This window comes from Cydia pomonella, chromosome 12, assembly GCF_033807575.1.
Source record: "Cydia pomonella isolate Wapato2018A chromosome 12, ilCydPomo1, whole genome shotgun sequence".
Lineage (NCBI taxonomy): Eukaryota > Metazoa > Arthropoda > Insecta > Lepidoptera > Tortricidae > Cydia > Cydia pomonella.
The window spans coordinates 14,830,964-14,849,809 of record NC_084714.1 but is presented as its reverse complement, the minus strand read 5'-3'; the positions used below and the strand labels follow the sequence as shown (position 1 = coordinate 14,849,809).

At 35.4% G+C, this 18,846-nt stretch overlaps 1 protein-coding gene across 6 annotated transcripts in view; it reads left to right on the top strand.

Annotated features, from left to right (window-relative positions):
• Positions 1-9,437, top strand: part of LOC133523699 (collagen alpha-1(IX) chain-like) — a 217,685-nt gene extending 208,248 nt beyond the window's left edge. For 5 of the 6 annotated variants that reach the window (XM_061859382.1, XM_061859381.1, XM_061859379.1 and 2 more), the window contains 9 exons: positions 1,113-1,193; positions 3,329-3,432; positions 4,587-4,679; positions 6,104-6,247; positions 6,491-6,621; positions 7,002-7,181; positions 7,483-7,626; positions 7,782-7,862; positions 8,241-9,437. In XM_061859382.1, the coding sequence (XP_061715366.1) occupies positions 1,113-1,193; positions 3,329-3,432; positions 4,587-4,679; positions 6,104-6,247; positions 6,491-6,621; positions 7,002-7,181; positions 7,483-7,626; positions 7,782-7,862; positions 8,241-8,346 (1,064 nt within the window). In that variant the 3' untranslated portion in view covers positions 8,347-9,437. The remainder of the gene's footprint in view (positions 1-1,112; positions 1,194-3,328; positions 3,433-4,586; positions 4,680-6,103; positions 6,248-6,490; positions 6,622-7,001; positions 7,182-7,482; positions 7,627-7,781; positions 7,863-8,240) is intronic. The other variant, XM_061859383.1, reaches the window with a different exon arrangement.
• Positions 9,438-18,846: the final 9,409 nt, after the last annotated feature.

Genomic DNA, 18,846 nt, shown 5'->3' with positions numbered 1-18,846 from the left:
ATCCGGACTTGACTCGTACATACTTTACGATGTCCTCGACCTTCGTAAGGTAGTGTAATCGGGACACATACAGCAGCAGCAGGTGTTGCAGGACGTAGCAAATGACTTATAAATGACTTATAGTTGGAATGAGCGATACATGTATAACTACACTAGCACTAAGTCAAACACTTAAAATATAATATTTATAACGAGTCACTCAAGTAAGGTCATACTTATTTCAATATGCTTCGGGGCATCCCACAAAAAGGTCTACTTTAGCGGGGAAGTAAAGGCTGGCGTCCCCTAGGCTCGCCGAGGCGAATCGTAATAATTCGCCTTCTATACATTGACTATGAAACTGCGTCTATTGACGAAGAACCGCGGCGCGTCGAATCGAATTTACCATTCATAGTTAATGTATGGAAGGCGAATTATTGCGATTCGATTCGATTCGATTCGCCTCGGCGAGCCTAGTGGATACCAGCCTCACGTATTAAGAGTATCGACCAACACCAAGAAATAGTAGGGGTAGGGGTAGTATAGGGTCAGATGCAGTAGTTGGACACGGCGCGTATAGTGCGTCGGTTCCTCTCTGCGACCCTAACCACCGGCAGCTTGTGCCCTTCCCCGCTGCTGGCGACACTCTAAGTTAAGTTTTTAGGGTTCCGTAGTCAACTAGGAACCCTTATAGTTTCGCCATGTCCGTCTGTCTGTCTGTTTGTCTGTCCGAGGCTTTGCTCGTTTGGTCGTTAGTGCTAGAAAGCTGTAATTTGGCATGGATATTTAAATCAATAAAGCCGAAAAAGTCGTACAATAGAATTTAAAAAAAATATTTTTTTAGGGGACCTCCCCTACACGTAAAGTGGAGGTGAATTTTTTTTTTTTTGCTTCAACCCTACCGTGTGGGATATCGTTAGAAAGGTCTTTCAAAACTAATAGGGGTCTTGATAAAGTGAATATATTCGGAGATAAACGCTCCGAAAGGAAAAAAAAAGTGTCATCCCCCCCTCTTACTTTTGAACCATAGCTCTAAAAAATATGAAAAAAATCTTGGGAGTTCCCTAAGTTAAACAAAGGGGATATGATGTTGACTGCTAATAGTTTATTGATATCATACATGCTGCTCTCAGCGGTTAAAGCTAGTGCTCTTGACGAGCTCAAGGCTTTAAGGGAGTTGAAAGACCTCAAGGAAAAAGATCGGCACAGAGATGGTAAGTAATTAATAAACTAAGTTAGTCACATAAGTACATAGTATTAAGTTAAATTAATTTCAAAAGGTTGCTCGGGGTACTGAACTTTCAGATTGGATAACTTTCATTTCGTAATTATAATCATAATTTCGTGATCTGGAAGTAAATATTGCCCGAGGTTAGTACAGCGTATATTTTTGATTACTTCGGCTTATAGTAAACACCCCTATAATGAAACAGACACCCGTAATGGGATGGTATAGACAAATCTTGTAAAACAAGTACTTACCATCAGTTTTTAATCGCTGGCAACATTTTAGCATAAACAAGAGCTAAAGAGCTGCTTAAGTTTAATTTTTCATTGATATTTGTTACTTTGAAAATGAATGGCGCAATACATCCCATCACTGGAGCAAAAAATCACAGTTTTAATTTGTTATAAATATTGAAACCAATTGCAGTAGCTTTCATTGAATACATACAAAACATAAAGGACGAATTGGACATTCAACTTTTAAGGCATAAAGTGCTAGAAATTTTACAGGTGTCGGTGAAATACCAAAGATACTCCAAATTTCCTCTTAAATGTCCCATGATTGGTGCCGTTAACATAATACACTAACGTTTTTAAAATTTGAGAGGTTTTGGGTTTTGCATGGAACAACATTTCTTTCGTGCAGCAAAATTTTCGCCTTATCAATGGTAAAGTTAGCTAGATTCAACTGCTTACTTTTAAGAGTCAGACGAACCTAGCCCTCGCCATACTATAGATCAGGTCATTCAAGAAGACGCGTGCCTTGAATCGTATTATCTGGTTATTAAAGGTCAGATTTGACAAATCTGCGTATCATCTATACCTGTGGTCTGTTAATAAATAATTTCTATTTCTATTTCATCTTTGATGCCACTAATACAGAACTATGTATAGCACCAGACGTAGATTATGTTACGTAAAGTTTCACATCAAGTTTCATGTATTTGAACTTGAAGCATGTAGACGCTCAGTTCAGGTGGCGGTTGTCACTGCAGTGCGGGAGCACTATTCGGGTGAATGTCAAAAACTCGGACAACAACATTGAATTTGACGTTTGCGGCAGAAATGCAGCCGGCAGTAATGTCGCGCTGCAATACTGATGCAGTAATACTGCCGCTGATGGTACCTTTAAATTTCAATGTCATCATGGTACAATTTATAACAGAATCCTTAAGAGGGAAGTACCACGTGATCGTCTATACAAAAAGAGAAAACGTTTTTTCACTTCTTTCTAAATATTCTCCATGAGTTTTTGGTATGTTACTGACACAGTGAAAAACAAGGTTTATAGGATTTCCTTTTTTTTTTCAAAATTTGCAAAACTTTTTTTTTTCAAAAAAACGAAACCTATAAACCTAGAATATATTATACTATAGCGATCGACATCAAAATCAAAGTGATTTGTGAGATTTAGTTAGCGGAAACCGTTTTCTCCCGAATTGGAATTTAATAGAAAAATTACCGTTGTTTCGTTAGATTCAAAGAGCTATTCTTCCGTCTTAAGAACTGAAAATATATATATTAACTTAAAGCAAGGTGTCTTTAGAGCTTTTTCTCATTATCAGATCTTATATGAAATAAAATGTTTTTTCATGTGTTTATTTATTCATAGACAAGTAACCTTTACTGATAAAAAAATCTTAATGCCAAAAAGGCGGACTTAGTGCCATTATTAGGACACTCTCTAGCAGCTGTTTTTCTCACTATTCGACATCCGATATCGGAGAGGCACTTCAGCCATGTCGGACCCCCGTCAGCTGTTGGACCAACATCATCGGATGCATACCTATATGTTATCGGATGCAGATATCTGGGGGCCTACCGCGAAAACCGAAAATCGCAAATTGCGAGAATCTTTCTCTTTTACTTTCATTAAGACGTAATTAGAGTGACAGAAAATTTTTTGGATCCTACGTTTGATATCGAATCGACTCTTAGGTTCTTTAGTATTGTCAAGTCTGTGTACTATAAGGTTTTCTTTTGTGCAATAAAGATTATATAAATAAATATTAGATACCAGTTTGAGTAAGTATAGCGACGATTTGCAAGACTGATAAGATTTACCTGGACCAAAGCACTGTTATGTTTTAATAAATGTTATTTATATATTACTTTTTTATAGCACAACCCGTGTATGGCGCCAGCAGTCAAAGGACAGAAGAGGCCAGTACAGGTCAAACAGTGCCCGGTGCAGCGGTTTTCCAAACTACAGAAGAAATGATGAGGGTACTTATATATTACTTTTTCATCACACTTGCTGGTAAACGGTGATAGTATGCCAGCATACTGAGATGTAATAAGCTATATTATAGCCACAGGCGTAATAGATTTTGTCTTTTCATTTTATATATTTTACATTATATTATATTTATTTCTATAAATAAATATTTATCTGTTACAAAATGCTTACTCTGGTTTATTTATGGATATGATCTGCCAGTCTCAAAAGTATGTTTCTGGTTGACAAAATACAGCTAGATTATTTACGAAGACGCGTAACACAGCTTAAAATAAGTTTATGGCAAAAATTTCATTTTTGGTACCTACAAGCTTTTATCGCTGACTGTAATTTTCTTTCTACAGGTGACTAATATTCATCGAGGCAATTCTAAAAACTTCAAACACAATTATGTTGCGTTGTTTTATCGCAGAGTTCCTATGGCCACCTCCTGTCTCCATCATCAGAACAGCTCGATGGTATCATAATATTGCATTGTCACCCGACTTTTTATGTATGCAAATTCTCAGCTTCATCGAAAACTGGGAAGTGGGTCAAATTTAACTTGCAAGATTTGATCCGTACAAACATAGTTACATATATACATACATAGGTACCTACATTGCAAGTTAAATAAAAACTTGTACTTAAATAATTTGTTGCACTGTGGACTGAAGTGATAAGCCATAAGAAGATATGATATGTAGCGATTGAAAAATTAAAAACATATAGAAGAAGATTATGCGTATCTAAATCGATAACATAATACCAATTGATTCAATCGCTAGCTATACCTAATTCAAGATAATGTTTTCTACAAGTAAACGTTATGGAAACGAAGAGATTCGAATAATGTTTTTATTTAAATCTTTAAAAACTTGCATCACATTCTTGTTTTCAGAAATACGATACGTTAATGATAATACATTATTTGGAATGAAATTTGACCCCCAATTCATCCAAGAGTTATTCTGACCCCTAAATCTCTGTTGATCCTTGGCTGTAATACGCCAAATTAGTATTTGATTCCCCTTCTTCAACTTTTACAGCGAGGCACTGGTAAAAGGAACTATGTTTTAGGCTTTGGCTCTTTGTGTAGGGGTGAAGAAAAGAAATATTATGACTCGGATAATGTGATAAAATATTTTGTTCTTGGATACAGTTAGCATCAGCAAGTCCTGTGGGCGCTCTGGCATACGTCACAGAAGAACAAGCTCTGTTCGTCAAAGTGAACTCCGGATGGCAGTACGTGCTTGTAAGTATTTTATCATTTCTCATGCTCAAAATGTCGGTCAAAACATGTTTACCTCAAACAATACTTTTGACATCCAAAAGTAATACAACAAAATGATAATAAAAGCTAGAAATACGCAACGTTAATATTTTACAGGAGTTAATTACCTAAATATCTAAACCACTAGAGGAAATATTTAATCCCGCATAAGAACCATAGTGTATATAGTGTGTCAATAAGTTTCCATCTGATCGAGTACCTCTCGATTTGGACCGATGGCACTGAAAACAATCGACCCAACTGCAAGCTAATAATGATGCTAGATGTCACCACGAGATGTGAAACACTCTGAAACAATATTAAAATTGAAGTTACAATTTCAACCGTAACAATTTTTGTTCTACAAAGTATGCAGAATGTGACACGTTTCTGCTCTAGAACATTTTACTCTCCAAGTAGGTTTTTAGGGTTCCGTAGCCAAATGGCAAAAAACGAAACCCTTATAGATTCGTCATGTCCGTCTGTCTGTCCGATTATGTCACAGCCACTTTTTTCCGAAACTATAAGAGCTATACTGTTCAACCTTGGCAAGTAGATGTATTCTATGAACCGCATTAAGATTTTTACACAAAAATAGAAAAAAAAAACAATAAATTTTGGGGGTTCCCCATACTTAGAACTGAAACTCTAAAAATCTTTTTTCATCAAACCCATACGTGTGGGGTATCTATGGATAGGTCTTTAAAAATGATATTGAGGTTTCTAATATCATTTTTTTCTAAACTGAATAGTTTGCGCGAGAGACACTTCCAAAGTGGTACAATGTGTCCCCCCCCCCCGTAACTTCTAAAATAACAGAATGAAAAATGTAAAAAAAATATATATGATATACATTGCCATGCAAACTTCCACCGAAAATTGGTTTGAACGAGATCTAGTAAGTAGTTTTTTTTTAATACGTCATAAATGGTATGGAACCCTTCATGGGCGAGTCCGACTCGCACTTGGCCGCTTTTTTATTTTCTTTTACGATAAGCAACTTAAACTTGGTTTTAAATGGATTTGTTGTACAATTTCCATTCTGATATTTAACTCCCCATTCCATAAATACGATCGTAGCCGATAACATAGGTTTCCCGTTATGTAGAGGAAATGCTTCGTAGAAGCAAAATGACGTGTCGAAGTTAGCGCTGAATGGGTTAATTAAATGTGCCCTCAAGTAAGGATACTATAAAAGTTTATACATAGTCATGTTTTTTTATACACAATATACACATGTATTTTACTTTCCTCGTATTCCAAATGAAAAGTAGAGTATGATTATGCGGCGTACAGCGTAAAACGAGCAAATCTATGGACGGCCTTGATTTGCCGGTCGCGTGCGTCCAGAGTCCACTGCCTAATAGCTGCAGTATGTTATGTGTAACACTTTTACTATGTTCTAGCTCGGCTCTCTCGTAACGCAGTCGCCGCAGGCCCCAGCGACGCCTGCGCCCGTGCCTTTGCCAATGCCCGCCGCTAGCCTCGTCCATGAAGCACCACTATCAAACTCGATACACCACCCATCTGATGTATCTGATGGACCTAGAGTAAGTAATCGTGTAGTTCGACTCTTGTTACCAAAAGTGCAAGCAATGCGAGTGTCCGCACCTTTGGCAATGCCGGCAGCTAGTCTGATCCATTAAGCGCCACTTTCAAAGTCGATATACAGTCCATCTGATGGGATAATGATATTGATGATGAGTACATACAGCGATCTTTAGTTGAATTATTTGCAGCCCCTCCGCATATGGAATAGACTCTCGTGATACAATCATTCAATTATAATTTAGCTCCGGATGGCAGCTTTGAGTGAGCCCATGTCCGGCAACATGCACGGCGTGCGTCGGGCAGACTACGCGTGCTACAGGCAGGCGCGGCGCGCCGGGCTTAGGGGCACCTTTAGAGCCTTCCTCACTAGCAGGTACGTTGCGTACGTTTCCATAAGTCGAGCAAACCACACCTCTTGCTTTGCGAACCGGTCTTTATTAAAGAAGAAAGCATTAATTGTACTTGAGGTACTTCAGAGGTACATTCGGCTTTCACAAGCTAGTGCCAAGCCTTTTTATCTTCAGTGACCCTTCTGACCTCGGTCCAGTTCAACCCTTACGGCCTGACCACGACATTGCGCGACTGGCTTAAACGACAACCATAAGTGGGAACGAAAGGTCAGATCGCTGTGTCTCGCTCCAACCTATGGTTGTCGCCATAGCCGAAACCAGTCGCGTTAGCTACACCAAAAATGTATGCATACACCAATTTATATTTTACCAACCTGTCACAGCTTATTTTACTTACCAACAGATCAACAAACTTAGACGCCACAGTTCGCTTCGCCGACCACCATCTGCCAGTGGTGAACACCCGTGGTGACGTCATCTTCAAATCTTTTGCCAGCATCTTTGACGGAAACGGCGGCATCATGGCCGGCGCTTCCAGGATATACAGCTTCGATGGAAAAAATCTAATGACAGATCCACATTGGTAAATAAATGTTATTATAAAAATATTCATTTCACGTCGCGTTTTAGGTTAGAAATTAAAATGTACGTAGATTTTCTGCTGACCTGACCTCTATTCCCTGAGTATAACTTACGAGTATATGATTGCGATTGCGCCATGACTGACGTAAATGTTGCCGGCAGCTCGTTGGATATTAACAGATTTTTTTTTATTAAATAAAAAAAAACATCTCAGCGAGTGAAAAACGAACTCATGACCGGTAGAACATTGGAACCGCTTTGGTCTTTTTGGTTGATAAAATTCTCATCTATAACATTTTCAGGCCTCACAAGATAATCTGGCACGGCTCACACGCGAGCGGCGAAAGAGCGTTGGACGCGTTCTGTGACGAGTGGACCTCCCATGACCCGCATAGGTCCGGCTTGGCTGCCTCTCTGTATTCCCATAAGCTGTTGTCGCAAGAGAGGTAAGTGAACAACTCAAAACGGAGAAATGATTTCAGCATGATGCATCATTCTGTAAAATTAATGGGTAATTTGTAACTATCTGCGATACTATAACACGGCATTCCAATTTTCCTGTTTACACGCGTGGCATTTTTATTCATTATGGTTGTTTCAGGTACTCGTGTAATAACCACTTCATAGTACTTTGCGTAGAAGTGTCATCGAAAACCATACGTAATAAAAGAGAAACGCCAAGGTAAATTATCTGTTTACAATTTAACATATGTTTTTAAACAAAAAAATCACTTTGAAAAATCGCTGTACAATACAAATACAAGTCCTCTTTATTGTACAACCTCAGAAAAAATGTACATGGAAATGAAATGTAAATCTAAAACTATTAACTGGAATTATCAAACGTGATATTTTTTAGAGCGCGCAAGATTAGCCATTGCGTTCATTGTACACTTATCTGATTTGAAATACATAGTGTCGAGTCGAATATCTTAAACTTTTCGATTTTTATATATTCTGTCGATATACCGATTTTTTATTTTTACTTTTGAAATTGTAAATTAGCAAATATATTATTACAACCTTACTTATTTATACCTAACATTTACTGTGTTTACAGGTTCAATATGACCAATTTACTAGACGACGAAGATTACCTCTACAACGCCGAAGAATACCAGCAGCTGCTTAACGAAATATTTGCTCAACCTTTCAGAGAAAACTAGGCTGCATTTATTCTTTCACACCCAGGTGTTGCCTGAATTTACAGGCCAAAATGTACCCTCTGGCCCGGACGTAAAGCAGATTTTACAACGAAGAGATGGCTATGGTATTTGAAAATTAAATGAGATTATTCGAATCAAGTGGTCAAACTTGGTGTTCGTACGAGATTCCTATTAAATTAAGCTTATCATGCGAATTGCTATTATCATATTATATGTAAGCGTAGTTCTATCGACACATTATTAGGGTTGTTGCTGTCTGTACATCCGTTTTTTATACTTATATAATGTAGTTATATTAGTATAACGTACAAGCGTATCATGCTTTTGATATTTTCAGGTTTTGTTTTGTGGTAAACCGTTGCCAAAAGTCAATAGAGTTGCAATATCACTTTATTAATATATACCGGGTGGGGCACGTGGGGTAGTACTCTTCAACGGTGACACTTGATTACTACCTTTTAAAAATATGAAGAGACTTCCTATTTTTCATACAAATTAAATATTATCTTCAATGTACGCCATCATCATTGACGTTGCTTGTCAAGCCTTAAACATAACAAAATTTACAAAACTTTGCAATTTAGAATAAACTTTAAACTGTGCTACAAAATACAAGTTATTATAAAAGTTGCTGGACAAATGTAGGCCAGTTTGTAGACTAAAGTCTAGATACGGTATAAGTTAAAGTTATAAGTTAAATAAAGTTTAAGTTTTTGCTCCTGTAACAGGCCCCACCCGATATGTAGGTATGTGTTTTCATAAGGAATAGGCCATATTGCACATCAGTGACGCGCCGTTTACGCAGCATAATATAGGTAGATATGAAAGTAACGCAACGCTTATTAGACCTTATAGCGTTATATTGCATTCCTTAAGAGGAAAAGGGACGTCCACTGCTCCACACAAACCCCTCATTTTCCTCTCTGGATATTAACAATATTTTTATGCGATTTGACGCATGTTAACTTAGCTGCTTTTTAAAATAGCTGTGCCCCTTCGTTTGTTTTTTTTTTCGATTTTTTGTCTGTTATAAAAGTTAGGTGGGAAAAACAATTTCCATGCAAATTTATAAATGATCCTAACTTGATCAAAATCTAAAAATTCGATAAAACATCAAATTCTGTCACAATATTTTCAATAACATTAATATCCAGAAAGGAAAGTGTGGACTGCGTTTGTACGGAGAGGCAATTTCGGGGCAATCGTCCACTTTCGTTTAACATTGTATAGAAAAATAAGTGGAATTGAAAATCTAAGAAGACAATGCAATAAAATAAGCAATATGACATCAAACTATAATGTTGCGTTCGAGAATAAGACTGTAAATACTTTATATTATTTTACTACTAAGTGATTTTTTTACAATATTATTACGTCCAAGGTATTATATTATGTGTAATAATAATTTATCAAATGTGACTTCATAATTATATAAATTATTAATTAAAATCCAAAGATTGTGTTTTATATTTTTAAATATAAAAATATTTCGATAAATTTGAAGGTATTGCCATAATATTTTAGCGAATAATTGAATGATTGTGAAGTTGTCTCAATTTTACAACGGAACCCCGCAATTAGTTTAAAGCCTAGGTAAGTCCACATCAGTGTAGGTTCATGTTCAATTTGTTTATTTTAAAGATGGTTTTGCGTTATTTGCCCCATTCTATGGCAATTCAAGCAATTTAGCGTTTTATTCGAGAAAGAATATTATTTTTGAACATGAAACTACATTTCTGGAAGCAAACATAGATAACGAGACGCGAAATCATGGAATTTTATCTATGTAATCGTAATATTATAGTGCCATGCCGTTAATAAAAGCTTGTAGCTATTAAAATAAAAAGACGTACAACGTTAAGTCACGCCTGTAATTTAATATCGTACCAATTAAATGTAATAATGATTTAGTTAAATTTATAAATTGTTAGCTAAAGAAAAATTAAAAAGGTACCAGTTTATTATTCAAGAAAATGCTATATTATTAATTCTAATTATAAATATAATTTACTAGTCGAAATATTCAGTACGTGTTTTTATTAGGTATTGTATATAACTGTGAATGAATTATAATTACTTAAAATAATTTATGCTAATGTTGGATTAGTACATAGGACAATATTTATTCAAATTGGTATATCGTAGCTAGTTAGTTGTTAGGCAACAATGAGTTTTTATTTTATTTTATTAGAAGTTATTTTACTATTGGACTTCAGACCTAATAAACATTCAGACGTTTTTTAACATCGGAATAAAATACCACTTCCATCTCGCTCTTGCATATATCGAGATACGGACGTTGTCATTGCTTCAAGTTATGATTAGATATGTCCATATCAATGCATAGTAAATTTAGCTTGTGTTTCTATCAGACACAAGACTTTAAAACACAATTTTACTAACTCATGCAATTTTAGGGCATAAAAATTAAACACAAAATAAGAGCACAGTGTAGACAGATCTTAAAAAACTTTTTAAATATGGATAAAACACTAAAAATAAAAATAAAAAACATTAACCAAAAAACATTAACGCGATTAGGGATGTCACGATATTCGCATTCGCATGAAATGATGCGAAGGTTATGCGTATGCGAATGTGCGCAGGTCGTAACCTGTCTCGTTGACTCGCGTATTTTTAATTTCTTTCCAGTGCGCGCAAACTGTTTCCAAGTAATGCATTTTGATCCGTAGACAGCATTTTTCCATTCCGTTCTCAAGTAACGTAATGTTTTTATTTACAGTACGTGCTAACAGATTTTATTTTAATTTGGTATGATAATAACAACTACATATTCCCTAACATTCGTATTTGCATTCGCATTCCGACATTGGATTCGCATTCGCATTCGCGAATGTAACATTAGTGACATCCCTGAATGCGATACTGACATAAAATGCCTACATGATTTTATCGAGCCAAATTGCATGTCGTTGTAATTTTGTTTACTTTTTACATACCAAAAGCATTTACTTTGTATTTTAAATAATTCTGACAGTGTGCGCTTTTTATATCGAGCAGAAGTTTTATGTAATATACAAACGACTGCATGTATACAAATAGCTATAAGTCAAATAAATGTTTTCACTACTTAATATGACTTTCATTACCTAAGTAATTGTAGGTATAATTTATCTACATGACGGAAAAGCTTGCCTAGCACTCCTACCACAATCTCTTATTTATCCTATTACTGACCGAGTGTTAGCGAAGTCTCCCTTTCAGCTTGGACAAAAATGCTTTCTTATGTTCGGATATTCTTCTCTACAGGTCGCAATTCTCAACCGATTTTCAAATTAGAATTTTCAAGGAAATTTTAAAAAATGGCGGTGCCATACATTTATTCAGTGATAAATTATGCGAGGTCTACAGCTCACAGAGCCACAAGTTAAAAAAACCGGCCAAGAGCATGCCGCGTTATGCATAGTGTAGGGTTCCGTAGTTCCCCATCCGTCACAATAGCTGCAAAAGCGAATGGTCAATTTATTAAACATTTCTCGCTCGCTGTATAGTCGCCATCAGATATATTGATGCTGCCAAAATGCTCAAAAATATTTGAACACGCACTTTAACGCCTTGACAATAGAGGCGAGTTCAGATATTTGTGAGCGCTTTGGCTGCTTTGATATATCTAATGGCGACGGTACATAACAAGCAAATCGGACTATCATCGCAGCTTCGCTCTTGTACGTGTTTTACTAATTATAAGAATCATATTAAGAGGTTAAAGTTAGAAGTCTCAATAGAAAAAATCACGAAAACATGTCGAATTTTCATTTATTTTTAATACTATATCGTTACCCTGCCTGTAGTGTAAAATAGCTAGGCTAGTGATATAGCCGAGGGATTTGACTAGCAACGTTTTAAACAGACTTTTATAGTTATTGAGATATAACGTTGAAACCCGCGCGATTGTCTAATCGTTTCGTTTATTCGTTTATTTGTATTAATTATATTTCGTCACTTCATTTTTCAGATATAATTTTATATTAACCATGTAGTTTCCCTATTGTACAGATAGCATCGCACATATTTAAGAGTAACTATTTTGATTAAAACTGTGAAAAACAACTTCCGCCCACTTCCGGTTACTGGTTACTTGCGTGCGGCGACCGCTGCGCTCTTCATAACGCACAACGAAACAAAGGCATAAAAAATCATCCTGGGGGTTGGTCGAGAACCAACACGAAGGAAAGTCTGTTCGTATTTCGAACACCGATTTCGCCCGGCGCGGCGATTGGTCGTGAACCAAAAGATCGGATAATGCACAACGCACAACGAAACAAAGGGCCTAGACATTCATATTGGTGCATTTTTCATAATACCCATATATTTTGTGGGAAATTTATTGCCTTAAAAATGGAAATAACGAGCCGAGGGAGGCTTTCTTTTTATTTGGTTTTAGATGGCCCAACACTTAAAATATATCCAAATTATCCTGCCACACCTAACCCATAGTACGGTATTAAATGAAAAAAGAAGTATGAATCCCCGCCCATAGGTTGAATGTAAATCAACAAGCGACTCACAAATGTTGTATTTAACACAATAGTACATTGTTTTATACTACACTACCCACATAAATATAATATTAATACATTGGGTAGGTATAACTTGTCTCTAAAAGTGGGAATTGCTACGTGTACCTACATCACGTCACAGTATTATTTAAAGTATATTCTTTCTGACGTACAATATTTAAACTCTTATATGTATCTTATAACTAAAGACGTGTAGTGAATTTGAAAGCAATTTCTAAACTTAAATCTTGATAAAATATCTTGTTAATATGTATAGTGGTGCCCTGAGAGTGCATACATTTTGGTGTCGATTTTTAAATGATTATGATGTGCAGAAACATTCATAAATCGAACTATAAAAATATGGCTACGTACGTCAATAATGTTATGGGCGATAAAACTTGAACAACTTTGGTTTACTCCTATACTAAATCGCATAAAAAAAAAGAGTCAACCAAATGAATACTTATATAAAAATATACCTATTTATAATATCAGCTTTAAGAATCTTTATTTCTCAGAATAAGATATAACAAAACTTGATAATAAATGAATATTTGTCATGGTCGCTCATAGGCGATGCCAGTAATTACTTATTATCTGTTTGAAAAATAGATTTTTTCTTAAAGTTATATTGGATAATTAATTCAATTGAATCAGTAAATTATAATAAGTACACTTACTTCAATTGAATTAGAGGAAGACGAGTTTTTTCATCACAAATTACTAGAACAATTTGCAAGAACAGTGTCAAGCACCACTAGAGTACCATCCATCTGAGTTAATCAGAAAGCGGTTTTCTCTTCATTTTGGCGAGTTGCACTTATTAATAAATTTTGTTCGCATCTCTCACAGATATTGAGTGTTTATGATTGTAAATAATCGGTAACTAGGTAAATACCTATTCATATATTCATTTAATTGTATTAAAACAACAAGACGATTACCCTCAGATTATCCTTTAAAGGATTACCCCTCAGATTACTACTTAAATAACTTAGTTATTAAATAGGTAATAGAAATCGTACAAAATTAATAAATTAATGTATGGTTCAACTCTCATGTGTCGGTCGCGGTACTCTTTCAGCCATCATTAATGCGATGGTACTATGCAATACGTTCACTAGACTTAAAAAAAAACTCAAAACGGTTATGCAATACGTTTTTGCTAAGTTTAAAATATATGTACATATACATTTAGTATTATAATTAATATAGTCATTCATAAAATTAAGACCGAATCACTAAATATAATATTTGTTTTCTAAACTCACAATACAACCACAGTAGCAATACAGCAAATACATTTTCTATTTTATTATGTCAGTTCTACAAGTGTATTTTTTTATACATTATAAAAATAAACAACATTACGTCTCAGTCTTTCGTTACCGACAGAGCGAATATTTGGATAAAATAAAAATAGAGGGCATTTGAGATTTGATGCTTAATACCTGAAATACTGTGGATTGTTATTGTTATCGTGGTTGATTGCTGTGCTAGTTTAGTTTGCGCTGAGAGAATAGCAGCTACAGCCCCGATATTTGTGCAAATATGGTCAAACGTGTCATGCTGTCATTAATACTAAAAAAAAAAAAAAAGTTCATCTTATTTATGTTTATTTAAATGAAAAGACTTACTGATCATGTTTGTTGTACGCTGACTTTACCTACTCAGGTTTAACTGGTTATTATTAACTAAGCACCGTAATACGAGTAGCTCGAATATACATAAGGTATATAAAATTAATTTATAAATATATTTCGATGTCATTAATGGGCCTCGGCCCTTGCCCTATTTATTGTATGCAATATGAGCGCAATAATAAACATTTGAATTTGGGTAAATTCTAATCTTATATAAGAAATAACTTCGAAAGTTGAGTAGTAGTTATAGTAGCCTTATAAATTTATTTTTTCATAACTTAACCGAAAGCATATGGAATTATGCACGTTCATATATTTCTTATATTTCAAGAACATGATGGATTTTTACATTTGATAATATCCAAAGTATATTTCTTCTTGAATAGATCAGAGATTTTAACGAATTTCAATGACGTTAGACACGTTTTGGAGAAAAGTAAAATAAAAAACTATTCTTTTTAAGTTAAAAATCTTAAAACGCGCTAGGCCGCGTAAGTCTTTGTAGGCCGTTGTGTCAGTATTCGTTCAGCAGGAGCTGCTGTAAGCCAACATGCGTGTGCATGAGGCTAATAACTGAATTTTCTCATTGTCGCCAGCTGCTCAGTGAACACAGCGTATCCCACCCTGTCTGGAGTTAACGCTGGGTTGTATCGTTAACATAAATTAGGTCTTATTTTAGTTATTACTCTTAGACGAGTCTAAAGTTGATATCAATAGTAGTACCGCCTGTCTTCTTTAATTCCGTATCGTGGACAAGGACCGCTAGTGAACTTTCATACATTCATAAAGGGACGTTTTATGAATTAATTCTACTTTTTGTAATCGAATTAAACTGAATGTAAAGTAGACCACAAAGTGTATAGAATCTTAGTGAATTATGTTTCAGTGTGAACAACAAATTGAAACGTGATTATTAGGCTTTGTTTTGATATCCTAATAGGCGTATTACAATATATATATATCATGTGTACATACCTAATATGTACCTTTTATTTTGAACCTACATACCTAAACTTTCTTTATGCTTTTAAACAAGGCTTTATAACTCAATTGGCATAGTATACTTGTGTAATAGTACACATGTTATGTCCTGAACTTTGTCTGCAGTCTACGCAGGTGGGCTACTCTGCGCAGGTGGGATACAGCGATAATAACATCAATTACTTAATGGCTTAAAACACAACCCGTTAGACAGTTGTTCGCTAAAGCATTGATTTAATTTTGGTTCAATTTAATTTACCATACTTCTGGATTTCTTTAGCAGTCAATCAAAATAGTATCATGTGTTTTCATGGAAAATGATCATCAGATCGTTTTCTTTTATTACAGAATTGGTTAAAGTTAAACGATTGCAGAAATACGGTTGTAAATCATATAACTCAAAATATGGTACATTTGGGACACTAACTTAATACAACTTATCAAAATAAATCCCTAGAAATTGAAAAAAAAAATTCAGATCAAAATAAATCCCTAGCACCTGAAAATAAATAAATTCTAGCCATTAACTTATATAATCTAATAATTTGAAATATTAAACTATAATAATTATTTATAAGTTTTTAATTGTTTTTCCACCCATTTGTGTTTATTATAATAACTGTTTAAATATTACCTTGATTTTGAAACGTGAACTATAATATAAATATCTCATACCAAGGATACTAACTGCAAATACAGTAGGTCAGATAAAAAAAAAAATACAAAATATTTCGGTTTATCACCATGGTTAACATTAACAAATAACTCACCCGAATGACTTATTTTACTTCGGACTAAGATAGATATATGTTTTTAGTGTCTCACTGTGATGTTTTTTAATAATATATTTCTAATGTTAGTACGGTGTATACGTAACGTACAGTAATTAAAATAAAAATCCTGCGGTCATTGGCATGGCATATAAATTGAGAAGTTTTTTTTTTCTATGTGGTGTGTGGAGTTAGAAGGAACGTCATAACTTAAACTAGACACTCAGACAGCCAAAGCTTTTGTCTTATTTCAACCAAAACTTATATCTCTAAACATCTACATGGTTAATATAAAATTATATCTGAAAAATGAAGTGACGAAATATAATTGATGATCAAACGAACTTCTTGAAGTGAAGTTCGATCGATATTATATGAGTCACTTCATTTGAAGATATAATGTAAGGTCCCACCCACCCTAGAACCCTGATATAAGTTTTGGTTCTTGCCTTCTCTAAAAATAATGAAGAGCGCAGCGGTCGCCGCACGCAAGTAACCAGTAACCGGAAGTGGGCGGAAGTTGTTTTTCACAGTTTTAATCAAAATAGTTACTCTTAAATATGTGCGATGCTATCTGTACAATAGGGAAACTACATGGTTAATATAAAATTATATCTGAAAAATGAAGTGACTCATATAATATCGATCGAACTTCACTTCAAGAAGTTCGTTTGATCATCAATTATACATTGTCAGTGTTACATTTTTATTAGGTACATAGGTGCATGATGGATGTCAAACATAATTAAATTAGTACAAAGGAAGATTCATCAATCTTCCATCACAAGTTTCGTGCGGCGACAAGAAACAAATTTTTCACCACACCAGCCGGTAAAGTAGCATGTTATCCACATGTGTGGCAAAGTAATCTGATGCAAATTATGAGTTATTTTTTCCCTATGTTGGCTGGTAGAATTCACTTTTAAATGATGGTTTTGAATGATAAATATTTAATAACGTTCATTTGAATTTGATTTGTAGAATTCACTTTTAAATCATTACAATTACAAATGTCAAAATACAAATTTATAACATAATTAATGGAATTATTAATGAAATTCTTAAACACTACTTACAAAAATCTTAACCTAAATTAAAAACTAACAAACTCAAAAACTAATTCACACCGCGTCCCTCCAGATGCAAAGGAGCCCAACACGCTCGCCGCGTTGCCACGTTGAACCGCGATGGACAACCTTTGCATAAAGAACGACCCCGAGCGAGGGTCTTGACCACTCTCTCTCAGACGACTGCCCACTTCCCCAATAAACGTCTTGGCCTCAGCATCAGCAAGAGGGACGAATAGGGAGTTCGTCGACCCCGCATACTTTTCCCGCTTTCGTGCCGCCGCTAGCTCAGCCGCTGCCCCCACCGAACGCACGGTACGGCTGACATGCGAACTTTTAAATTATGATTTTGAATGATAAATATTTAATAACATTCATATGGATTTGATTTAGTTTTACAAAATTTATTTATTTAATTATAAAAACATATTATTATATTATTAAAACTTAAAATTTACACAAACAAACCGCTCCCCACCGTCCCGGGTGCAAAGGCGCCCATGATACTCGCAGCATTTCCACGCTGAATTACCATGGACAGCCTTTGCACTAGGAACGACTCGGAGCGGGGACCCTCCCCCTTTTGCCTGAGACGACGGCCTAGTTCGCGTATAAGACGTTTTGCGTCCGCTCCCCAGCAACCCGCCGTTTCCACAGCGAATGGAACGAATATGTAGCCTGGGCAAATAGGGGCATATTTTTGCCTCTTTAAAGCCGCTTGCGTTTCGGCTGCCGCTCCGGCCGTGCGCGAGGTACGGCTGATGTGGGAGGCGGCGAAGGTGCTGATTTAGTTTGATTTTGTTGGATATTTTAGAATTAGTATTTTCCTTGCAATGTGTGGTAAAAAAAATTGTGTTTCACACGGAAGCAAAATTTGTTTAAGGGTACGAGCCTTGAAATCTCGCAAAGTTCAAGATTCCACTTTTCGAACCATTCGCTACACTCGCGGTTCAGTTTTGAAATATTTTGCTTGCTTTGGCATCAATAGCCCTTGTAAAACAAATAACTATTTACGCTACTACAAGCTGTAGTTTCTTAAACTACATATGAATGATTGTATGCAGGGGGTCACCTCTCTGCAGCTGACTGTACTATGAGTATATAAATTATTTAAAGCATACCAAGGCAAAGAAAAAATTGTCAGTCTAATAATGGCTTTAGGTTTTCTGCTCACTCCAGTATCCAAGCCTTTGTGAGGTTGATTTGTGCCTCACTTACCTCACTGCTTCGTACCTGCGGCTGGCAGGTTAATTGATTCCTAGCTCGGACTCCTTATTCTGACAGAACAAGTCTAAAAGGGCTTTACTTTATTGAATTCTGTTTGCACATAAGCATTTGACGAGAACGACAGTATTCTAGAACTGACAGGTTATTACTTAAGTTCCGTTCCTCTTCTCATTCAAATTCTAATTGTTATCAGGAATCGAAGGCATCTGTCTCATCCTATTCTATTTTAGGTTATATAATCTGCCAATATTAAATCCGTGCTCTTAATATTTTTTACAAATTAGGACTT